This window comes from Varanus komodoensis, unplaced genomic scaffold (genome assembly GCF_004798865.1).
Source record: "Varanus komodoensis strain SLA01 unplaced genomic scaffold, ASM479886v1 scaffold28, whole genome shotgun sequence".
Taxonomy (NCBI): Eukaryota; Metazoa; Chordata; class Lepidosauria; order Squamata; family Varanidae; genus Varanus; species Varanus komodoensis.
The window spans coordinates 10,055,894-10,082,039 of record NW_025335727.1 but is presented as its reverse complement, the minus strand read 5'-3'; the positions used below and the strand labels follow the sequence as shown (position 1 = coordinate 10,082,039).

The 26,146-nt window shown below is 44.5% G+C and overlaps 1 protein-coding gene across 1 annotated transcript in view; it reads right to left on the bottom strand.

Annotated features, from left to right (window-relative positions):
• Positions 1-23,898, bottom strand: part of WDR49 (WD repeat domain 49) — a 108,826-nt gene extending 84,928 nt beyond the window's left edge. Inside the window, exons 1-4 of the mRNA XM_044434567.1 lie at positions 23,684-23,898; positions 9,103-9,546; positions 6,480-6,656; positions 4,496-4,670 (exon numbers count right to left, since the gene is read on the bottom strand). Of these exons, the coding sequence (XP_044290502.1) occupies positions 4,496-4,670; positions 6,480-6,656; positions 9,103-9,546; positions 23,684-23,839 (952 nt within the window). The 5' untranslated portion in view covers positions 23,840-23,898. The remainder of the gene's footprint in view (positions 1-4,495; positions 4,671-6,479; positions 6,657-9,102; positions 9,547-23,683) is intronic.
• Positions 23,899-26,146: the final 2,248 nt, after the last annotated feature.

Below are 26,146 nucleotides of genomic sequence, written 5' to 3'. Positions count from 1 at the left end.
CTGCTGAATGCAAGAAATTCAGAGCTAGAGCTTCCCAATAAATGACTGTCCACCCACTCCTTGAAGATTTCTAATGGCGATGAGCCCACCAAGGGATGTGCAAGGAATCCCTTTTGAGGGTGGGAATCTATAAGATTCCCTGGGTCCAGCTCCCTGGACACCAGCCTGCCTTCTTGTAGTTGTGAGTCAAACTTCCTGGTGAGTGTGCCAAGCATTCACATAAACACCACCTGGAAATGAGTGCACACAGGCAGTGTCCCTCTTACCCATCTCTGACATGCAGCCTTTGTTCATGCTGCACATGCCATGGAAGCGTCAGAAGAAGTCTGGTGAACAGAAGAGGAACGGGAAGGTGAGAGATCATTGCAAACCTGAGCCCACTCCATGTAAAGTAGCTAATATATAAGTCATGTAAGCAAAATAAGACACATTCAAGATAAAAAAATATAGGAAAGCAATAATAAAAGTGAAGCACTGGATACTTTTAGCCACCTAGTGCACCAATTTATTCCAAGACAAACATATGGACACACCATGACTGCTTACTGCATCAGGAGCCAAGCTCCCATTGGTAGGGAATTGGTGGGCACAAAGGATTATTTATTTATTAAAGCACAAAGGATTATTTATTTATTAAAAGCTTTTCTATCCCATCCCCTACAAATGTTTCAGGTTGGTTTAAAAAGAGAGCTAGCCCCTTACCATGGACAGGACCTGGATCAACCTCCATCTCCTAGCCTCTATTATAAAAACAAGCACACCCAGGCCAATGACATGTGCCCAGTTTGGTGTTGAGATTTTTAGAAAGGCTTTTGAATTTCTGACCATCTGTCTCTAATACTGAAGCTCTGACTCCAAAGAAGAGATGGGAAATTAAACCAACTACCCTCAGAATCCTTACACGTGATGTAAAACTGCAGTGCCTGTTATCTGTAAGGAGAAGTTGCTTTCCCAATGGAGACTTCCAAGCAAAGCAGCGGCAGAACATGCACAGATGATTCTCCAATAGCCACCACTTCATGCCACGTACTTCTAGCCCCAGAAGCAAGAAATTTTCCCTAGAAAGGCACCGGTGAGCCAACTTGCAGGATTATTTGGGGTGTGGCTCAAACGAGAAAGGATTTCTCCAAACTGGGGGAGGTTGAACATGAAAATTTCAAGTGTAGTTCAATGTATTAGCCATGCTCAGGTTTTGTTTGTTGATCTTCACTGCCCTAAACAACTCAGGGCTGGGATAGGCAGCTGATCACCTTCCCTTATGCAGGCCAAAGTGTTTCCTGAGCTCTTTGGAGGATGCCTGATCAGGCACTTCACAATGAGCAGAGTGTTGCCAGGCAACGACACATAACTTCTTGGTACAGGCACATGTCCTCTGGAACAATTGCCCATGAGTGGTTTGAGAAGTGAAAACTGCAGCACAGCTTGAAAATGTGTTTGTTCACTTGAACTTTCCCTGACTGAAAGCAAGAAGTGAAGACAGTCCTCTGTTTTACTCCTTTGTTGCAATATTGTAATATATTTATTATTCTAAACTGTTTTATGCACAAATATACATGAGATGGTATCTTTTTATGTAAATCTCCTTGGAAATCCTGGCATGTTGAGCAGTACAAAAGTAGCTCAGATATGGACATTGTACATGTGTCTGAGTCCTGCTGTGACATATTTGCAAAGCATTTCTAGGACAAAATCCCTTGCATCCACTGGGACTTAGCATCTGACATTCTAGCAGGTGAAGCATCCAAAGCATGGCTTGGACCACTCTCCTTGGAAGTGTTCAGCTGCTATAGTTCAAGGACCTTGGCAAGGTGCTGGAACAGGTTGCAACTAGATCCACTGCCATACTGGATTCTTGCCCCTCTTGGCTTAGAAAAAACCAACAGGGGATGACGGCTTGATCAGGGAAGAGACTGATCCTGCCTGGTGGTTGTTCCTAATTGGATGGCCAGTGCCAAAAGGTGGTGCTTGGGGGAAATCGCTAGCCCCCGTGGATTCGTCAGCATGGGGTTCCTCAGGGGTCCCTTTTGTCCCCCATAAAGTTCAGTGTCTAGACAAAACAACTGCATGGGGTCACCTCGAATTTTGGAATGTATCAACATCAGTATGTGCCAGTATATTTTTTTGCTGTGACCCATCCAGGGAGCCTTATGGCTAATGGGAGGGATAGAAATGGAAGAGGAAGAGGAAAAAGAAGAAACACAGCGCTACTTCCCCTTTCCATCGTCATCGAGTGAGGCTGCAGATGTGTTAAATCAATGCTTGGCTACACAATGAACTGGAAGATGGCTAATAAACTGAAGCTCAATCCAGTCAACCCTGGAACCAGTAATAAAAAAGAGGATAAGAAACAAAAGCAATGGTGGTAAGAAGTAGATGAACAGAGGGACGGCCCATGGAGGATGTCTTGCACCACGGCCTACAAAAAGCTGAAAGCTGGTGATGGATCTGAGGTAGTAACATATCCTTGGGCTGCAGCACTCCAGGAAGCAGGTGTGGGCGCCTATTTACATATTTACTGCAAAAGATTGGAAAGTTCTGGGGTGCCAAGCTGCAACAGCCCAAAAATATGTTACTACTGGCTTTGATTTACATGTTGCAGCAAGAGACAAGGTTGCTGCCATGGCTTCTTCCCATCCATTTCTCTCTCAGTATAAGCAGGAAGGGGATTCCACAAAGTACAGCAAGAAGAGTAGGGAAGTAGCCCATAGCCGTGGCAGTGACAGCAACAGCAACAGCATCCATATCTGCCTCTTCTCTAACTGCACAGTGACATTTAGAAGTGCAACACAGATCTCCAGTTTGCAGCTTGACAACTTTCACTATGAGATGAAAAGTTGAAATGTTGTATTAATCAGAGCACTTTTGTGGGAGAAAAGGAAGAGATTCCTTCCAGCAAGCTACCTATTAATTATTCAGGCCCGGATAGTTAGGATTACATCATGAATGCAAAATGCTTTAGCATTTTTGAACTTAAAGAGCACCTCTGGGGATGTGATATGGATTTAGGTTTCAAAACCTAAGTTTTGATTCAAAAGTGTAATGGTATTAGTGTTAAAGAGACTACAGATTTACTGAAAGGAAGAGGTTCATCTTTGTATCAGGACTTAACAGCAAACCCTTAATTTCTGAAACAATCAGTTTGAAGTATGCCTGTAAGCTAGTCCTTCCTTGTCCTGGTGCTGAGCCAAAAGTTTGGTCAGTTAACCCTGAGGGCAGTATCCTGTGCTGTCACTCCACCTCTGCTCACTGGTAAAATACCAAGAACACCACAAGTACTAGTGACCCCCAGAAATATGTAATGCTAGCTCTGATTCCCTGAGCCATTCCAGAAATTAATGTAACCAGTCATGTGTTTTTTCAGGAATCACTAGTTCCTGTGGTGCTGAGAGTACCCCCGGGCTTTTTCAGGGATAGGTGAAAGATTTCAGGGCCCCAAAAACTAGAGGATCATTCTGGAGGTGGGATGAAATGTTTAGAACAGTTTCCAGTAGTGTTCCCAAAGTGGCCAGTGTGGCCATCCCAGTAACCACTCCTTAAACTATTCAGAAAAACAGCATCTGAAAATCTGAAGCATATCAAGGAAGTTTCTCTTTCCCTTGGGTGTTTTACCCACTTGCAAGTGCAAGCACAGTCACAGATAGATTAGCCTGGCTGCAAGACCACTGCCTGGGTCTGAAACCTTGACACAGCTCGCCACAGCACAGCTCCCCCTGCAAGTGCCTGGAGGACCAGGATGAGCACTGCAGGTTCTTGCAGGAACCGGTGCCTATGCAGTCAAGAGCCGCAGCTGGGAAGGCAAGTTACTCAGCTTCACCACAGTCGCATGGGCTTCTGGGAGGGCTGCACTGAGTTCCTGACCTTCCTCTGAGGCGCTTCTTCAAGTGAGCCTCTGCTCCTGCATCTGGTCTGATCCCTGCTTGCCAGGTGGCTGATTCATGCCTTTGCACTGAATCCTGCCATACCTTGTCAGTACCTGATTTTTGCCTGCTCCATGCTTCGTCTTGGCCTGAGGTTCTACCATGCCTTGTTAGTATCTGACTGCCTCTGTCATGCTTTTGTTCTGCCTTGTCAGGATCTGACCCTGCCTTTGCTTCTGGTCCTGCTACCCTTGCTTGCTCTGGATTTCACCTTTGCTCTGGCTCTCCCGCATTCTGCTAGGGCCACCATCGCCTCTGGCCCAGGTATTCCAGCTGTTGGCCCCTGCCACCTATGCCCCAGACCTAACGACCACCATACTAGTGCCTGAGATGCCTTAGGGCCACGTGAGCAGCCCCTGAGACCAAGAATGCCAAGTCCCAAGAAGAACACTATATGTTTCCTCAGAAGGAAGTCCCATTCAATTCAGTTAGCCTTACTCTGAGCTGAATGAGCATTGAACTACAGCCTAAGAGCAGGATGTCTCAGTTCTAATGCTTTGTCTGACACCATCATCAATGCCAAAGGTGATGCACAAAATTAAAAAGGGATTTCCTTCCATTATTTTTCAGATTGGTACCTTGTTTAACCCATTCTTTATCATGCAGCCTGTGCCTTAACGTATAGCAGCATTTGTGATATCCGGAGACCAGCTCTTGCCAATTAATCGTCATTGTCACATTTTCATCTTCAGGGGAACTGCAAGGTCGTTCAAACAATGAGATCAGGGCTGCATTGAAGGCAATTGCTTGAACCTGAGAGGGATACAATTAATTTTTAAAATATATATAAATATATTTTACTATTCTCCTCACTTCAAAGCAACCCATTACTGAAGGCGATACCCTGAATATTGCACAAAGCCTCCACTTTGTTATAAATTCATAACTTGTAGTCATTTAAATTTCATGGCCAGAGCAAAGGCTATTTTTTGTTAATGAGGCTGCAGGGATTTGCTTAAGAGAGGACAATGGAAATAACTTAAATATGTATAGCTTGGCAAGGATGTGCATATGACAAAAGGGAGGCTTTGGGCAGCTGGAAGCAGTTCTGTGAAGCTCAAGGGTATGAGTAATGGAAAACAATTGAGGTGCATTGCCTTTTAGTTCAACTGGAGGAGAAAGCTCTAAATCATGGCGTTAGGAGCCTTTGATACCACCTAGTCCAGGACTACAGAACCTCAAACTAAGAGGCCAAATCTGCCCCCACTCAGGGGTTTCCCAGGTGGCCACGCTCCTTCCGCCAGTCACTGAACAACTGGTTTCTGGGATTTTGTGCATTTTCTCCCATTCGACAAAGTTGAGATTTCTCTCCAAAAGCTTAGTTTGTGGCAATAAGAGCCTTAAGCAAAGTCATACTGAGATTGTTGGTCTTCTCAGCCTGTTGCTTCTGCAACGGTCCCTGTCCCTTTTACTTTTCCCCATTCGTCCCTGGAGCACAGGTCCAGAGACATTCTCCAAAATGGCATTGAGCCCTCAGGCTGAAAGACAGCCAATATCCCTGGTCTGGGCCAACCACTGTCGCCCCTAAATGGATGGTGCTGCCCTTTCTCTGCTTGAAAGCCTGTAAAGAAATTTGACCGCCTTTGGTGGACATCTGTTCCACAACCAGACAGTGTGCAGAGTCAGGAAGTTCTTCCTCATGTTTAATCAAGATTCCTTCTCTAGTAATTTGAGAAAGCATCTGAGCCTCCCAAACAACAGAAAATAAAGTGTTTCCATCATCTATGTGGTAGCCCTTCAAATACTTGGACTGCTATCAGATTGTCTCTTAATCCCCTCTTCTCCAGGCTAAACATGTCCAACTGCTTCCATATTTCCACAAAGGAATCACGTGACTCCACCTTCCTCTCCAAAGCTGCCTTTTAGTGATTTAATATACTAGAATACTATGGAAGTACACACTCTTTCAGTATGATGATCAAGGACACTGGCACTCTCCTAAAGGAGAGAAGATTGGAGACCCAGAAGGGGGCAGTGCTCCATTAGACTGACTCCCAGGGCATAGTGAAGTTTCCAGACACTTTGCCTAAGACATACTCCCATAGTCCATCGGGATGGAACCATGGACAGAAGCCTGAGGTGAGCTGGGAACCAGGGTCTGTGGGACAAGCCTGTAGTCAAGATCAAAGAGTAAGACTCCAGTAAGGTTCAAAGGAAAGCTTTCTATACTTCAGGGTCAGTTCTGGGCATTGGGATACTCCATTCAACAGCACAGCTGCTGATCTCCACTGATTAGCCCTTCCCAGAAATAGGCCAAGAGGATCTCCTCCAGCTTCCCAGAAAGTTCAGGGACTACAGGACACATTCCCACAGAGAATAAAAAAATGTGGCCCTCCAGAGCAGGTTTGAACACATTGAAGTTTCTCTCCAAAACAACCACACCACTCTGCCAGATCCCAGATGAGTGCTGGTGCACCTCTCCAAGCCACCTGCTTGCCAGGGAACTTTGCATCCAGTCTGTGCATGTGCCCAGCCCTGCCAGGAACTCTTGGACATCACCAAATGAATACGCAACATCTCTACATCACGGCATAACAATGCTGGATTTTGTGCTATACTTGCCTGCCCACAGACATCACCCATGGTCAGAATGGCATCATTTCCATCATGAGGATTGTACCAGTAGTCCATGCATATCACCGTCCCCTCCAAGCCCTGAAGTCTGTACTGGCATGAGAATCCTTGTTTCGAATTCAGCTCAGCAAAATGGATCTCTTTGCTTGTAAATGCAACAGCTACCTGTTGGGGTTGGAATAAAGGAAAGAAAGTTAGCACAGGAGGGAAAAGGCATTCTTCTGAGTCTACAATTCCAGATCAATTTAAAAGTTCCAGGTCTTTTGAAAGACATGCTTGTGAAGGAACTGAACAATTATCCATTTTTGGATATAGTCAGTTTTAGGGTATTATAGGACAAGTCTATGTGTCTGTACACACACACACACACACACACACACACACACACACACACACAATGTCAGTTTCAGCCCAAAACGTTTAGAAGTTAAACATTTCATTAGAATGTTGAGTCTGGAAGTTTGCCCATGAATCCAAAAGATTATAAGTTTAAATTATGGGTCAGGGGAAGATAAACCTTTCTAACTTGGAAAACAGGAATTTAATTTGCAGAAAGGAATGAGAAACTATCCTCCGGGTTAGAGGTCATGGGCAGCAGGGCTGGGGGGAACTTATTTTAAGAGATAAAAGGAAGAGAGGAAGAGAAGCAGGAAGAAGTAGTGCAGAGAATGCGAGGGAGGAAGGAATGGACAGACAGAGCCTAACGCCATAGAGGAAAGAAAGTTAGAGGGGCTGGAACTGAAGAACTAATTGAGAGAACTGAACCAATAGCAGTTAAAATATTGGTTGGTTAAAAGACCTGAACAAAATACATACAGTCTAGTTGAGGTAGCCGGATGCTTTTGTTGATGGTTATTTTGCTACCCTGTTTCTCACAGTGGTGTGCATGTATAAGAGAAAACATGCATCTTTTCCCTAATAACCTAGAATTGAAATTGAACCTTCTTTATCTCTCTTCATTTTAGGTCACCCCTCCCGTGCCTAAAAGCCAGTCCTGCACTACCAGTGGCAAATTCCTAGAATCATAGAATAGTAGAGTCGGAAGGGGCCATGAGGGCCATCGGGTCCAACCCCTTGGTGTTGCAGGACACCACGTTACACCTGAGGATCAAAGCAGGTAAGGCTGACTTCATGGAGGCAGTCAGTCAAGCTGCCACCTGGTAGTAGCAGAAATAGCCACAGGAAGGGAAGTGCAGAAGGGCCTGTGGTCAGGTGCACAACTTTTCCTGCTTTCCCTTCCATTCATGGAGCAGGTGCTGCTGGTCCATGGCACTGCCATTTATCCCAGTTGCCCTTTATGACTTTAAACAGTAGCATGAAGCACCTACATAAAGCATATGCACCTCATGCTCTCCCATCACATCTTTGCCCAACGTCCAGCTCTTCCCTCAGGCCCCTGCCTTAACCCTTCCATCTTTCTCCCCAGCTGAAACACACCCTTTCCTCCCATTTGCACCTTTTTATTCTTGCCCCCTTTCCCCATCTCACCCCCAGTTCCCCTCTTTCCTGGGAAACCTGAATTAAATTCTTTGGGACAGGGGACCTGTCTCTTGCTGAGTTCATGTGCTGCAGTGTTATTTTAAAAGAGCTGCATTCTACTTGAGTTTTTTGAGGTCGATATTAAGTGTGTGTTATTAGCTTTATAATTTGTAAGCTGCCATAGATCTTGGGTTTTAGGGAAAGGCAGGCAAGAAATATATTACACTGCCAGCACTGCATTAATTAATTATGGGCTGCAAGAATCCTTTGGCATAATAAGAGAGGGAATGGGTAAAAGTTGAAGCATGGATCAAAAGTTCAGCAAAGCAAAACCTGTGGCTGCACCAGATGACCGTTGACATGTTGCTAGGTGATCGCTAAAGGAACCAACCCATGCATTTCCCATACCTTCAGTGCATGATGGGACTTTTCTCATTCTTGACCATGCTGGCGGGGTGGTAATGGGACTTATAGAACAACACACCTGATCAGGTGAAGGCTCTCCTACATGTGAGTATATCTATTCCCAATGAGCTCACCTCTCAACACAATAGGCAAGCATTACCAATATCAGTACCTGGGCTTCCTTGGGTCAGCCAGCAGGGCTCTCATCCTCTAGGGTAATCCCTGCTATGCCACCAAACTTAGCAGCATTGTGGTGGCAAAAATAAATACACAGAATAAAAATTTAAAGTGGTTAAACTACTACCATGACTTTAAAAAGAAAAGGTTTCTGTAGTGGTTTGCCACTGGATTTCAGCAGTTCATGGACAGAGAGGTTGTGACCACTGTACCATTAAATTTGATGGTACCACAATGGCAAGAGTGTGTATTGTGGGGTCCAAAGTAGCTTCCAGATGCTCCAAAGTTGCCTACACTTACTTTAGTCCTTCTCTTAGACACTGATGCTGCCCAGTGCCTAATTTGGGGGTTTCTGCCATAGCGTTTGGGCTATTTAGACAGCAGAAAGGTAGCAGTTGAAGGGAAGTAGAAATAATGGAAGAAGTCTTTGATGGGATTCCTGACCAGACTGTGTGTGCATGCATATCTAGCTAGCTAGCTAGCTAGCTATCTGTATGGACATAATTTCCAAGGCACTCTTTCTCCTATTTCTGTAAGCATATCTACACACCTTGTTCACATTTGGGAGTGTGACAAGAGAAGTCACCCAGAGGTCCTTCGGCTTGACAGTTTCCATAGTGATCTGAAGAGTCCTCTGTAATTTTAAGCTCTCTCCCCAGAGGCTAAGCAGTCCCCTCCTGCTGACAGTCAGGTAGCTGCTGGGGCTTTTCAAACAGGTGATCTTTTGAACAGCATCCTTATGAATCGATGGGAGAAGCCGGAGGTCCTTCCACTGGGGGATGATGGATTGTTTTGTTCGTTCATCTCTCTCACACAACTCGAGTAGCATGAAGGAGGTCAGTTTGTCCCAGTCAATGACGCCATCTCGGATCAAGTCTATCTTATCAAACAGTTTGCCATATTCTTCCTTGCTCCCTTGTCTAACTGCTGTGCACATTTTATCTATGAATTCCTCTCTAGTCAACATTCGCATGTTCTCATTTGATTCCGGGCACTGCAAAGATGAACATATAAAGACGACACATGGAGTACACAGGTTGCAGCCACTTATAAATCAACACAGGTATTGTCCAATGTTAGTCCTATATAGAGTAGACCCATTGAAACAAATGAGAATGAATTTACTTATCACTATCTGACATCCCATTCTTTTCTATGTGTATATTCAGCACAGGGTTAAATTTTTCCCATCCATGATTTCAGGAATCTAGTCACTGAAATCAATATAACTTAAATTAGACTAACATTTGATACAACCCATTGTGGCCAAAATATGAATTGCTCCTGAAAAGGAAGGACTTAGCAGTAATCTGTATCTCAGTTTTGCATCCCCTTAGAAGAACAACCAACTTTCTTCAGCAAAAAAACCCTGATGTCTCTGTTGTCTGTTGGATCACTCAGTGGCCTTTGATACTATTGACCATAGTATCTTCCTGAATAATCTGCAGGAACTGGGAACTGGAGGCACTGCTTTGTAGTGGTTCCATTCCTACTTCCCAGGTTGGTTCCAGATGGTGATGCTTGGAGACCATTGCTTCTCACACAGGGCTCCATTTTGTCTCCAGTACTGTGTGAAAACCACATGAAGCCATTGGGAGAGGTCATTTGTAGGAGTGACTCTGGATATTATCAGTATGCTGGTGACACCAGATCTACTTCTCCTTAACACCATCTGCTGCTGCTTCTAGAAACCACATTTCCTCTCTGAATGTGACTGCCTGAAGCTGGTAATGGACTGGATGAGATAAAACAAAATGAAGCTGAATGCAGACAAAATGGAAGTGCTTGCTGTTAATGGCCTGAATCCAGGATTAGAGGTGTGTCAACTAGTTCTAAATGGGGTCACACTCCCCCTGAAAGACCATGTGTGCAGTTTGGGGGTGCTACTTGACCTGGCCCTTCAGATCTCAGTTCAGATAGAAGCTGCCAAGAGTGTCTGCTATCTGCTCGGGCTGATTTGCCAACTGCGTCTCTTCCTGGAGAAGAATGATCCGAAAACAGTAATGCACGTGTTGCTAACTTCTAGGCTCAGCTTCTGCAATGCACTCTACATACGGCTACCCTTGTTCCTACTCCAGAAACTGCAACTACCACAAAATAGCACAGCCAGGCTGGTCCCTGGGACATCATGTAGAGACCACATATCACCTCTTTTAAAGTCTTTACACTGGTTTCCAGGTAGATAACAAGGTGTTGGTAATTACCTTTGGATTGGGTCCAAAACACCTTCAGGAGCACTTTGCCCATACATTCCACCTTGCCAGCTAAGGTCCTCTGAGGATAAACTTCTGAAGACATTAATCTCACAGAAGCAGACAACTACCCGGAGGACTTTTTCAGCAGTTGCCCCTAAGCTGTGGAACAGTCTGCCAGGAAAGATGCATCCAATTTCCCAAATTCCCACCTTTGAAGGGGATTTAAAGATGTATCTTTTACTACAGGTCTTCCCAGATTAGTTCTCATGTCAGTTTTATTTAACTTATTGTCTTAATCAATATTACTCATGTTGGTTTTAATTTCTTGTAAACTGCCCAGAGACTATGGGAATAAAGAGGTATATAAATATTAAGATAAAATAAATAAACATTAGATACTACTCCAAGTAACCTCCTGCTCAAGGACAGCACATGTGAACCATCTAATTAAAGAGTCCCATGTTTGGAGATGAGAAAACAGATACATCCAGGCAAAAAAAGTGCACCATGAAAACCATGCAGGGTTGCTCGTCATGACATGTGAACCCAGCCAACGAAGGTTTATCGACATGCCAGAACTCCATAACAACTCATGGGTTCTGGCAACCTTGTTAACCATGGCAGCAAACCACCCTCATAACATGGAATGCTGCCCAGGCAAGAGTAACCGTGCAAGTCCTCCAATGTCCAACTGGCACGTGAGACTTATTTCCCTTGTGGTTTATTTCCCCATCCATGACTGTAGGAATCCAGTCATGGAAAACAGTGGAACTTAAATCAGGCTCACATTTGATACAACCCATGGTGACCAAAATATTATTTGTCCCTAAAAGGGAAGGACTAGCAGTAACCCCTATCTTAGCTTTGCAACCCCTTAGAAGAACAGCCAACTTTCTTCAGCAAAAGAAGCTAGTTAACAAAGTTTCTTCTATTTTGGGAACTGACTGTAAATGACTTTTCCTTTCTGCAAATACCTGAGGCCACAAACTCATTTCATATGCTCAGATGAAAAGCCATCAGAATAATGATTTTGGATCACTGTGTTAGAAGGAAGGCTCTTTATCCAATTTAATAATCACCCAATCAATTCTCCCCTGGGGTCACACTGTTGTTTTTTAAAGGAAGACTTCCTTGAATTTCTCATACCCACAAATAAAAGTGTGATGGATGAGGGAAGCAAAAGGGAGGGAATGAGAAATGTTGTTCTATATTAAAAGCTTCTTCCAAATCTGCTGTTGTAATTAGTTAACTGAATAGACCAAAAATATTTGACTTCAGTTTTTACTTAATACACTGAATGTGCGCGCGCATGCGGAGGGTGGGAACACATCTAAAGTGAAACAACCTGATAACTTTGTGGAAAATCAAATTTAATTAATTTTCACATAAAAATCCCATTAGTATTTCAACACTATCTATTCACTGTTCTACATAGCACGTTAATGAAACAATATTTTAGCATGCAAATGAGGCTCTATTGGCCCCTTCTGTTCTAATTCACTTTTTCATAGACAGCAAGGAAGAATCTTCAGTGCTTAGAATGCTGCTATTATAAGTTAGTCCTGCTGCCTTGTTTTTGGAACCAGAACTTTGAACTCAATACAGGGCCTCTTAGCCTCAGGTCATTTCAGGATCATGATTAATAAGCAACTACAGGTTTCTAATGATCTAAAGAGCAAGCATCAGAAGCATTGACTTGATGAGTAAATCTATTTTTAACAACCCCTCCTGCAAAGCCAATTAGTTCAGAGTGTGCAGTCACCAGTCAGGCTATTGTAGGAGTGGAGATCTACAGGAGGACAGGATTCCTGAATTTGTACAAATGCCCACACCCAGGTAGAGTAGTTATGAAAATCCCAGGTAACCACATTTGCTGAATTTGTGATGCAGGGAACAGGGCCACAGTCACCAGATGTAGGGACTGGGTCTATTCCTCTTATAATAAAGCCTTCAAGGGTTGCAGATCTAGATTCTGATTCAGATGTGGGAGAGGTGGAGTTGGAATTTGCAACTGAAATAACAGTGCCAGTCCATCCAGAAATAAGCCAGGCAGTTGCTGAAAGCTAGACCATTTCAAGTTTGATGGGAATTCTAATGAGCAGGCTGAAGAGATTAGTGCAGTCAAAGAGAGTACAGCAATTGGGAAGCATCAGATGTTTCAGGCTGTTGGTCCACATGCAGCAAGAACCACCCTGAAGGTGGACCCAGCTCTTTTTGGCTTGGAAGGGAGGAGAGATATTCTATTTGGAATCAACTTTGTATCATTAAGCTTCATTTCCCTTGTAGCCAGAATTCTAACTTGGTTTAGCTGGGTAAGAGATAGGGCCTGGAGTGAATTTAATTTAACATTGAGTGGAATTTAATCCCAGGTCATCTCAAAATATTTGGTCCCTTCACCAAAATAATCAAAATAGCGCCAACAATCATAAATATGCAGAAAAATCACTGATGTGCAGTTTATGTGCACATGGAGCGGGTGAAGTGGCACATAAGCATTTATCAGTATTCTCTTCCAGCTGCAGTCCCTTGGGGCCATACTTTAGAGATTCAGGCAACTTCAGGGGCTTGCTGCAGGGACAAGACGGCTACCTCTAGAGAAGAGACATGGGACACACAAACATAAAGCGGATGGCAAGTGGTCCATTGGCTCTCAGCCAAGAGATCCAATGCATGTCTTGTTTTGCTTCTCCAAACATCAGAGGGAATTTGAAATGTGAAGACATGACAGGTTTTCCTGACTTTGTTATTAATGCCTTTGAAATTTCAAGCTACATGTCTTGGGGTTACTCAAAAAGCTATTCACCTGTTTGAAGCCTCCTGTTTGACCAGTTCTGGAGAGTCAATCATACTTTTTTCAAGCACTGCAGACTCCATTATTCAACTGAACCCAAACAGGGGATGCTTTATAGCCCACTACTGGATATATTTAAGGCTGAGAGTTGATTTAAACCAGATTCTAGGCATGCTAAACCAAATCAAAACACTTAAAATGTTCACATTTTATTTGTTGGTGTCACATGCTGTCAAGTCCTCTCCAACTTATGGCAATGCTGTGAATGAAAGCTCTCTCAAATGTCCTGTCTTTGACAGCCCTGCTCAGCTCCTGTAAGCAAAAAGCTGTGGCTTCCTTAATGGAAATGATCCATCTCAAATTTGGGTTCATATTTTAAACCCATTAAATCATAGCACCATCTTGACTACAGGAATAAAATGGAGTTTGCTGTATACAACATTCGAAGTGTGGTTGAACATATGCCACAGCACAGTATGATATAACAGCAATTTTGTTTTCATTTCATTTCGTAATTATCCCTAACATTGAGATCACCATTTTCACAGCAGCAGGACCCTGGGGCAACAATTTTGTTGAGCTGTCCACCACAATCTCAAGATCTCATTCTTGGTCAGTCACATTTACCACAAATCCCATCAGTTTATGCTTGGAGTCCAGATGTTATACCCCATTTTACACTTGCTTACACTGAACCACATTAGTCCTTTTGATGCCCACTCTCTCAGCCTGTAAGATGGGGCAGGTAGACACCCTACCTGGATTCAATGTATTAACACTGGACATTAGGAATCCTTTATCTGGCAACTGGCATCCCTGAAACACAGAATTTTTAAAGGGGTGCAGACAATCATTTGTAATCCTCTTGTGTCTTCTCACAGCTCCTTCTGTCTTTGATCTTACTGGAAAAAAATGGTTAAGAAGGGGGAAAACAGGAGTTGGTGCACAATGGCTTTTGTTTGGTACCTCCAGGAGCCCTCCACTGGAAAGCATTCATAAATTCAGCAAATATGGGTGAGTGGAAGGAAGGCTCTGATCCTTTGTAGCCCTGGTTCCAATCAATCAGGCTTTCCATGCAGGGGATAACCCCTTCATTTAAGAATGAATTAGTTAAAGCAAGAAATCCTCCACATTCCTCTCTGTCTCCCTTGGGTCATTCTATTACACATTTACATACAAATGTAATACTAATCTCAGAGCTAATATAGAATAGCTTCTCCCTCTGATTTTTTTTCTTAAATCCATGTAAATGAGTCAGAGTGCCCCTGGGAAGTGCTGTGCATTTAAACCATTTGTTTGCTCTTCAGAGAGGTAACATGAAGGATCCCTGTGAAAAACAGCCTCCTAAAGCAGAGGACACCAGCCTACTCGTGACACCATTAACCTTCTCAAATAAGTATCACAGCAACACGGAAGGAATGAAGCAGGATCACGGCTGCAGACCCAAACCACACATGGGCTCCAGCCAAGACAAAAAGGTGCACGCAGGTATTTGAATACAGGGTGGTCTCCTCTTCAGACTGAAAAGATACAGGAAGTTCTCCTCTGAAGGGAACGACTCATGTGGGCTTCCAGGAGGAGAGAGCAATGAATGCAAGGCAGGATTGGAGCTCTCCTTTTCCTCACACATTGCTTTTAACCCCATGCTAAGCACCGGAATAGCATCTTGCCTTGCACAGGGATGCACATGCCGAGGGGCTGCAGCTGTGCAATGCTGGGACCAAAGGAACACCTCACAGGTAATTCAACGGGGCCCTGTGGCGGCTACTTCATACCTAGTGCATATCGCAGTGCTGATGTGCACCACCTTCCATTCAGCGCATGCTGACTCTACTCTGGCAACAGAAGGAATCTCCACGCTGAATGAGGACAGTGAAGTGTGGTTCTGAGTGCTACAGTTGATTGACTGACCGATAAATTGGTAACTTGGTGAAGGAGCAGGCATTCTCCTACAGAACCTTACAGGGGCTTTAGCTGACTATTCAAATCCCCGGTAGAAAAGCATTTGGAGAATTGAAGAAAGCGGAGGGGGAGGGGGAGGAGTTTACCCTGCAGAATGATTTCAGAGCAAAACATTTTTGTGGCTCTCTCCATGCACTGTAGTGGCTCCCTGAGGCGAGACTTTTTCCCGGCAGAAAATGCCACAATCATCATAGCAAGTCACTTTGCCCTAGTGCCTCACCGTGACAAACTGGAGGACAACTTCAAGTGGCCTTTTTGTATCTTGTTCATGGTTAGGATACAAGGGACACAGGTGCATCCGAGTCTTTCTTTCCACCATTCATTTCTTACCGTTTATCTCTTTGGTCTCTTCCTCCATTTTTTTCTTTCCTATTGTCTCCATTCTCCAGAATCCTTCTAGGGGAAAACGTCTGCATAGTAAAACTAGAATGGATTGCGGCTATAAAGATACAACACAGCCACTTTACGGGCATCCTGTGGTTTCCAAATGTGTAACCTTAAAACCTTCCTTCCTTTTGCTTAGAGCCGCTGCGTAGTATTCGTTTATTGAACTGTGTGAACAGCGTTCTTTGGAAAGCCCGCTACACCAGCCTTCTCCACCCTCATGCCTTCCCGATGTGCTGGACTACGACCTTCCAGCATGGCCAGTTGTAGTCCAATGCATTTGGGATCATCAGGTTGAGAAACCACACAGTACTATTAGGTGGTTCGAACACATTTTCAAAACCTCCTGCTCAATGTAGTCAACTGCCATTAGAGGAAAGAAATTAAGAGCTTGCTTTCTCTGTGCTGGGAAGTGCATGGTCCACTTCAGCACACCAGTTGCAATACTGTGTCAGCTGGCTCCAAGATTTTATTTGTGCAAGGTCTGGAATGAGTCTCACAATGCCGTTTCTCTGGAAACCATGCTGCAATTAATTGCTGTCAAGTTGGAGGCTCAAGCTGGAATTGTATACTCACATTCTTCTTATTACATTTATATCCCACCTTTCTTTCTCTAACAAAGAACCCAAGGTGACTTATAAGGTTTTTTTTTAATATGCACAACAACCTTGCGAAGTAGCTTAGGCTAAGAGTCAGTGGATGACTCAAAGCGACCCAGTGAGCTTCATGACTGAGTTGGGTCTAGAACCTGGATTTCCTGAGTCCCTGTGCAACAATCTTAATCACGATACCAAATTTATCTGGAATTAAGTCCCACTGAATCCAGCTGGGCTGACTTCTGAGTAGATGTATCTGAGCGTGCCCTGCCAGCATTGCAAATAGTGGTTCTAAGTCCACAGTGTGCCATATAGCAAAGTGACAACACCTAGCACATATTCCATTAGGAGACAGGTTGTGGAAGTGCTCAATAGTATTGATTTCACTGGGCGGGGGCAGGCACTGCCGCTCTAGATTCCTGGGCCACCTTGCAAAATGGTTGAAAGCACCAGATCATCAGACAAAAAAGAAAGCAGCAACACTAGCTGATCTAAATCTGTTTCAGTGGTTTGAATGACTTTGGAGACGGGAGAAGCTGCAATTCTTTCAGATGTATTTTCTGATTTTCTGCAGGAATGCACACACACCACAGTAAATCAGATCTTCTAAGAAACATTCTGCTCTTTGACCTCCTTGCTGGTAGCTGCCGACACCAAGGAGAGAACTACTTTGGCATCCACCCACATCTGAACGGTGGGAGCTTTTTCTTCTGCCTGTGGGACTGTCTATCACAGTCATGGCATTTAATTGCCTGGGAGTGATCCTTCTCAAGATGGGCACATGCTGGGACTTCACAGTCATCCTGGAAGGGCTCCTGGTGGAATAAGCTAACCAAAATCATGCAAATGCAAAGCAGGCGAGGGGATCTTAAACAGCTTGGTCCATAGCAACAGCTCGAAGGGATCCAGGCAGGCAGGAACAACAGCGTAACTGTGCGGTCACTTTCAAGTTTTGCAGAGCTCTTCTACCAGCTCGGTATTTGAGGTGGGCTGGGTGTGAGATGTTGCTAACAGCGGCATGGCAGGACTTCTATCTGTGACACACTAGGGCCAACATGGACATTACTTTAAATCTTTGTCTATTAGTTGTTGTTCCTCCTCTTTGCTTTTACTCTAGAGTAGGTGCAGGTGGCACAATTTGGACTGGCATACAAGCATGTGGGAATATCTCGTGCTGAAGATCCTGTGCCCACTCTAGAGTTCAAAGGAAATAGTGCATAGCTAATATCTGTTTGGTCCTTAAGGAGGCCAACCGGGTCTCCCAGAGAGATCTGGTTGGCCTTCTTAAGGGTGTCATAATGGAGAAGGTGCCTCCCCCCATGTTCCCATCTGCAATGAGGTGTTTTCATCTGATGTAGATAAGGCTCAGCACACACACATTGAGAATCCAAGTGGACCCAGAGCAAAACTTCTCCCACCCCTCACCTCTTGAGAATCTAAGTGGAGAGTGAAGCTAATGCAGGAGGAAAGAGACCTTCAGAGAAGACAGCTCTATGCATTTAGGGCCATGAAAGTCATTGTAAGACTTTCAGCTGGGCTTGGAAATGAACTGGAAGCCAGTCTGGGTGAAACGGGACTGAAGACACTTAAGATTTAGATTTCGTGGGGAGACACCCAGTGCCAGCTCCAGGATTTTGAGGGACTGGGGCAATATGCCCTCATTAGGATCCTTCCCCAAGGAGTCCATCTTCTTGCCACCAGTACCACCTACTGCTCTTGCTTCATCTCCTCGTTCTCATCATTGCTACCACTTTCAGAGAGTCAGTGAGCATTTAGGCAGCCAGATTTGCTTCTCCTTTTCACCACCACCAATTTCTGGCCCACGGTGAGCAACAGGTGAGCAAACACGTTGCTGTGATGAAGAGGACGGACAATGCCAGGGAGATTTTGTCATTGGGCATCAACTGGGGTGTGGTCCCTTGACAGATGCAACATGCAATTGGTAGTACCCCAACTGGCAAAGGAAGTGAGAAACTTGAGGAGACATTCAAAAGACTGGAAAATATGAACAAGGGAAACAAACCATTGAAAACCTTATTTGGATGAATGCCATGCTATGAAGGGACCATGCGCATAACAGAGATATCAGTCCAACTCTCCACACATGCTTTTCATCAAGGGCTGCCAACACTGTTGTTTGCAAAGGCTCTTTTAGTGGCTGCACACCAAGCAGAAATTTGGCCCCTGAGGCTTCAGTGGGAAAGCTTTGTTTTTATGCTTGCTGTGCCGTTGTTAAAGATACAACAACCTGTAAGTTGGCAACCCTAGTTTCCAATGTTGACATTTTACAGTGCTCTGGAATAAGCAATGTCTTTTGGAGCAGTGGGTTTTAATTACTGTATGCTCACAACATTTTCCCCCCAATGTTCCACCAGTTCTTTTCCCCTAGAAAGTTGGCAACGGAAGAATGGTATGAATTGGAGCCCTGTAGGTGATCTGAAACTCATCTGTCCATGAGGAACTGCTAATTTGCATTCTCTGTCAACACTCAGAAATGGGAGTTTATTTGCTGCAGATCTTTGCAAAAATACAAAAGTGGCATTAGTACTGGAGATTCTTTTTCTTTTTTTTTAATGATGCTGCTAGGAAATGGATTTACTGCTTCTTTGGCCCTGCCTTGTCAAGGGGACATGACCCAAAAGAAGATGCAAGGCATGTTTCTGTCATTTTCTGCCAAGCCACAATTCACTATGTATGGGTCATGCTTAGTGCCATTAGCTGATCAACTCACAGAGGGAGTGAAAGGGCAACCAGTGGAAGGGAAACTATTGTAATGGCAATCACCTCAATTAGGCCTAATTTAAACCACAGGCCTGACACACTGCAGTAATTAGAGATCAAAAGCGCTGCTTGTCCTGCTTTTGCTGGGCCTCCCTCCTTCTCACTGATGTGTGGGTTAAGACAGGAGGTCTCGCAATGGTCCTCATCAGCACTGTGGTAATAGGCAAAACCTGATTAGCAGAGCCACTCGCTTCCTCCTCTAGTGCAAACTCTGATCCGTGAAGGCCTCTTGTGTGAGCACCGAGTTATGCCAATAGCACTGCGGTGAACAAAACGAGAATCTGGGATATAGTCCCGGCATCACACAATATTATAACGCTGACACTAATCAGTGGAATGAAAGCATTCCTTTGCTTTTCTCACCTTGAGGGGGCACTGAAGTGTCTGCATGAACATGTAAAATAAGAAAGTGCTGGAGCATATAATCTGCATGTAGATGTCCCGGATTCAGGCCCCGGGTGGGGTTGGTCAGCAAAGGCCTCTGCGCGAAATCCTGGACAGCTGCTGTCAATCAGTGGAGACCAGGCTGGGCAAACTGTGGGGACTTGGGGGCAAAGGGAGCATTTTGAGAACGTGTCCTAGGCAGGACCACAAAACTGCTCCCATGGAAGGGATGGCAAGGGACATGCAACCTGCTCAAATGCCTGTGCGTACTAGCCAGAGGTGGTAGCTAAACACCAAAAAGCTCCTTTTGCTAGTTTTCCTCCTAAGAACATCCCTAAGCCGCATCATACCATCCAAAGGCATTACTAGGAAACAAAGCTGCTATGAGACGAGTTTTCCTCCCTTCAGACATTCAAGGCAACAGACTGTTGCTTTGCAAAAGCATTTCATGCACCTAAGGATACACAACAAACACGACCTGCACAGAACGCATCTCTGTGCATGAACAGCAGTGTGTTGAACGGAATCTAAATCCAATCTACTTCAGGAAACCTTTCTTTTGGGTACGCCTGGCCCCATCCCTTCCGAAAGGCCCATTTGAAAGGAAACCAGACTCCTTTTTATGTACCCATCCTCTAATTGGCATTCCCTCCCCTCCTGATGCCTCTTCATGGGGTCAAGAGTCATATCGGGTCCATCTGAGTCTGAGAGCTCCTCTCCCATGCCCCTACCCAAGACCTGTGTTTCTTGGCAATTCCCAGAGCCTGCCTCAGCACTTGGGGAGAGTGGCCTTGAGATAAGCAAGACTTTTATCATGGGAGATGCCCAGCTTGCAAGACACCCAAGTGGTACAAGCCGAACAACTTTACTTTCCCCAGCCAAAGAATTTTAAACTTTGGCACCAGCACTGCAGCTTTCTTCCAAGCATCTTGCACATTGCTTTGGAATATTAAAATTAGCACTGCAGCAGAACTGAACTGGCTTTGCTGCAGTTCTGAATGGTTCGTTCTTTAATCTCTTTGTTTTCACTCTGTCGATGAGAAATTTATCTGTGTGGTTTACTCAAAAATCTATGTCTTTTTGAGGATGCTGACCTGTTCACTTGGCACTTCGGAAGCACAATCAGGAAGAAAACAGGGAGGACAGGAGATTAGGAGCTGTTGATAAAATGGTCTCTGAAAAGGAGCCATTTCCTGGCACGAGGGTTTCATCAAACCAGAGTTTTTATGGGCTTTTTAACCTTACCTGGTTGCCAAAATTAGAGGGCAAAACCAGAAATAAAGTCCTCTCACTTGCACATGGACTGCTCAGAGACCCATTACAGCAACACAACAGGCTGCAATTCCACAGGCTGTAAAAGCTTCCTCTGAAGGTAGATTCTGCTTTTAGAACAAAGGGCACTGGTGGGCCATTTGGGCCCGGCATGCAGGGCAGATGAGCCAGCTCCACTTTTCGCCAGCCACTGAAGCAATTTAAGTAGCTGCCATTTGAGGGTACATGACAGCACTAGCTCAGAGGTGAACTTCAGAATTTTGTTCCAGGCTGTTCTGCTCCTTTGGCTTTTGCGGTTTATTTCAAATAAATTGATGCCATTTTTATTTGTGTGTGCAAGTATGCAAGGTTGAACTGAAAGCAGCCATTTTAATTTATTTCGATTTTTGTTTGCATAGGTGCAGCCCCTGGGCTCCAAGCATGCTTCGAGTACAAATTCCACCACTTTTTCTTTTACAGACTATCTGCCATCCTCCTCTCTGATCCTGCTTTAAAAAAAACCTGCTGGGTTAAAACCTGTCAAGGAGAAACAGCCTCTGCCAGCTGTTGCCCATAATCCAGGAAACATTTGAAGTTGTTCACTGAAATTTCTCTTTTAGCTTAACTCAAACCATGATAGACTTTCTTGAATCCACACCATGGTTCTGAGTATTTCTTTAATCCCAAACTGGGGCTAACAGATGTCCTTAAGTGGTAAAGAAATACTACTTTGCACATGCTCGAGCTAATTTAAGAGCATTATGTGGTATGTGTAGAGCTGACCCTGCCACTGGAAATGGCTTGAGATGAGATGAATCTAGACAAGGCCTGGCTTAAAATTATCCTCACTTTAGAAACAAACAGCTGAGATTAAAATAGGGATAGGACACAACTGTTCCTGCCCAGCCTAATCTAGCCCAGGGAGCTTCCCTACCCAGCAGGGTGGGATTCCCGCAAAAGGAGGGGCTTCTCCTCCAAGTCTTGCCCTCTGGAGGCACCCCAGCATCATCTGTGAGCCGAGATAGGAGGGAACTTCCCTGTGTAGACTGATGTGCAGAATTCCCAAAACCACACAGAGCAAAGCCAGTCCCGTGAGTACTGGAAGGAACTCCCAACATTAGCTGGCACTCACAGGACTGGGAGGTAATTTGGTCCTGTCCCCAAGCTATCACAGAACCAGCAGCAATCTTTGCAAGGCAGTAACTGCAATACATGACCCTTTTAGGCTTATGGCCTTTGAAATCAAAGGACTTAAATGCATTTAACTCCATATCAAATTGGGGCAGAAGGATTTTTCTAGCACAAGCAGCCAGCCACAAATCACCATTGTCTCAGCTCATTGACAGTGATCAGGCACAAAGCTGTAAAACATAAACTGAAATGTTTTAAGCAGCTGACTCTGGTTTTTCATGAAAGAGGGTAATTGTTTGGGAACAGACTGCAGAATGGTCATTTCAAACGTTCTAGGGCCAGACCCCCACCGCTGAAAATAACCTCTCTCAGTGGACAGCCCTGCAGTTCACGGGCCACATGTGGACAATGGCATCTCCTGCAAGCCCTGGCTTTTCAAAAGTGCTTTGGAACACCTTCAAGCCATTTCAGGGCCTGTTGGCACACCATGCTAATTTACCCTAGGTTACTTAATGTCCCGTGCTTTGCAGTGGCTGTGGACCACCACTTTGAATGCTCAGGTCACAACTGTGGCATGCTGTGTCATGCAAACCCAGGAAGGGCAGGTTGTTGGTATGCTTAACAAGCTACCCTCAAAGTCATGGGGTTGGAAACTTGGTACCTGCAGGCACAGTGGCTCATATCTTAATTAAACCATGATGTGAGCTGTGGTGATTGTTTGAACCTGGTAGTTGTAGGAGAGCATGAGAATGAGAAAGAGAAAAGAAGTGTATTAAGGGTATTTCAGCGGATTCTGTGGCCACTTAGAATCTTACACTTATGAGATTTACATAAAAATTTCATGTGCTGATTTATACCCATAAATACATATTTAGGCATTCTGCTGTCCAGCTGCTAACAGGTGATGAGCAACTTCGAGGATGCTCCTGATCTCACTTTTTATGATCCTTGATCTTTAAGTCAGACTCAAACAGAGTCAAGACAGCCCTTCCGATAGGGGGAAGCCCTTTGTAAAAGTAGTCATGTAGCAGTCCTTGTGCGGTGAGTGTAAGGATCAACAGACTGAGGGGGTGTGTGGATAGAGGTAGAGTCTGTGGGGAAGGAAGAATACAAGGACCTTCAGAGAAAGAAAATGGAGTAGTGATGACCTTCACAAAGACATTCCAGCACAAGTTGGATTTCTGAACTAGCAGAGGCACAGGAGGCTGCAACATGGCTAGACTGAAATCCTGTATCCACTTTCCTGGGAGTGAGAGCCATGACCAGAATGGGACTCAAGCGTGAGGAAACATACATAGGATTGTAGTTTCAGTCTCTGTTAAACCAAGAACAACAACAGTGAAAAATTGTGATGATGCCTCATGTGGCAAGCTATTTTGGATTCAGGTGCAAACCATTTGTGCCTCTCCATCCAGCAGTTGCGGATCAGTGTTCTAATATAAGTTAAGCATACCTACTAACCGAACTCTGGCATTCTCTTTGTGTAGCAAAAAAATATACAAAGATATGTCAGTTGACTATGGCCACACAGTGCTGGGCATTTTAACCCATGATTTAATATGGCACCATTGTTCTTCCCTCTTACTTCCTTGTGCTCTAGGAACTGATCTTTCCTGAGCAGTTCAAAAGCCTTCCAATCATGTGAAGCGTACTTACCTTGAAAAGAGCTTGCATTTTCATAAAATCATGGCTGGTCAGCCTGTTTTCTAGTTGTTCTGGGCTTTTCACTGTCCCAGGATCTTCAGCCCTGTTCAGAGACTGATTCCCAAAGGGGTCGGTGGCTTTTCTTGGCTCAGAAGATCCGTTACTCATGTTTGATGACCTTTAATGTAAATCAATACATTTCCAAATTTGGTTCTCTGCTTGGCTTTTATGTATTTCCAGAATTTCTTTTTCCAGACATCATTCTTGCTGTGCCAGGTAGCTCAAGTTATGGGTTTAACATCTCTGGAAGGTCAGTGTGGGTTCAAATGGAAAACAAGAGAGATAATCACAGGCTCCAGTTGCAATGCTTTCATTTTTATTTCTTACAGGTTAGATGTGGAATATCATTTGAAAAGCAGAGAAAGAGAGTAGTTTTCTTTGATGGAAAGTAAACAAAATCAAGCAAATTTATATAAAAAAAATACAGTTTGTTCCTGGAAATAATAGAAACTATTCACCCACTGAAAATCAATTTTGCTTACCTTTCTGCTTCTAATGTGTAATTTATTTTGATTAAAATTCCATTATCTTTTCTGAACACACTTGATTAGTTTCAGCTGGAGTCTAAAGTTGACACTACAGATCTGTCATGGGACTGTTCTGAGTAAGTGAATTCCCTTGTCTTGGAGCTTGCAAGTGTTTCTTAGCAACCTTACACAACACTCGTTTCCTCCCTTTTCCACTCAGTGGCTGAAATAAAGAACTTGGTTAGTGCTCCTTGGGGAGGATCTTTCAAACCAAGCCAAGAAAGGAAGACTCAAAGCAATCTCACCAATGAGATGCAGAACTTGAAAGCCTTTCAGCATCACAAAGGGGAGAAGCTGCATTTCACATGCTTGCTTCCATGAGCTCTGGGTCTCTGTGGGCTTCTCCACAGACCTGTGACCAGGATCTTGGCAGCAGTGCAAACATCTTAGGCTATGGATTTATCTGCATGAGACCTTTAACCCACCACTTTACTGTGGTTTCAGCTTCCCAGTTCTTTGCAGGATTAAGATGGGCTTCTTTACACGTTTATCTGCCCTTCCCAGGAGTTTCCTTTCTTTGCATTTCTATATGTTCCCTCTCACAGCTACAGAACTGCAAAAACACGCAAGCCTCTCATGCTGATTCATTCCCTCATTTCCTGTTAATACTACACTGTTCGTGCTCTACAAAATAATTTTGAAAAAGGTATGGAAGTGCTTGGAAAGGAGAGGCCCTGGAGGAGTGTGCTATCGTATAAAGTCCCTGCAAACCATCAGGAGCGAGGAATCATAAGTGCACAATAAATGCTTTATGTAGAGAAGCCTGAAGTGTTTAGAGTGGGGAATAAATAGCCAAGCATGTTTTGTATTTCCCCATGGGATCTTCCTCTCCTTTCAGAATAAGGAGGGTGAAGCTGGGTAGAGAGGAATACAGAGACTCACTGCTGCAATGAATAGTAGTTTGTCTTTGTTCTCTCTCTCTCTCTCTCTCTCTCTCTCTCTCTCTGTCACACACACACTGACTCACATCTGTGAATGGTCCTTCCAGGTAATGTCAGAACAGATCTTGGGGACAGAGCTCAAGGTCTTGACTCGGTGCAGTGAGCAAGGAGGTCCCTAGACACAGCGGGGCTGGCTTATCAGAGCTGGAAGCAAATGGAAAGACAAAACACAACCGCCATCTAACCACTGCCCCCACAGTGCACCACTGCTTCAAAGGGTCTGCTTCCCTTCAGGTAGATGCACACACATGCATTAAAGCAGAGCTGAGGAATTTCTTTCAGCCTGGGACCACAGTGGGGAAGCTCTTGGGGAGGAGGGTGAATCCCAAAGGTGGGTGGGGTTAAAAGCAGAAGGACAGGGCAAATGGACAAAAAGTATACCAACACAGTGTAGCTTAAAGCTCTTATGGACAGACAGTAATTTTAGGAGAAGCATTCCAACTTTTTGGAAGAGGATCAAAATGCAAGATCTGGGGAACCAGAAATGACTGGCAGAGAGGGGGAAAGAATGGAGCCATGGGCAAGGGACATGGATATCCCCCAGGAGCCAGTCTGGGACCTCAGGAGGGTGGGATTTAGCCTGGTTGCCCATGGTGAAGACACTGGAGTGTCACAGCATTGAATAAGGAGCCACAAAAAAGCCTTAAGAATTCACAGACACACAATACATGCCCTGTGTAGTTTTAGAGAAAATGTTTGAAGCTGGGTTCTCAGGTTGCTGAGAGTGCTTGAATAAGTTTGGCCCAAGTGGGGACTAGAACTCAGAAGTGCCAAGTCCCAGGCCAGCATTCTAATGACTACATCACACTGGCTCTCTGCTGTTGACTTCTGACCTAAAGGCCTAGAACTAAGCTTAAGGCTTTAAGAAGCAGGAATGTCCTTCCGTAAATGATATTACAACTGAAACCTATGGTGGTATTCTGCTTCCTGATCTTTCCCTTCCTATA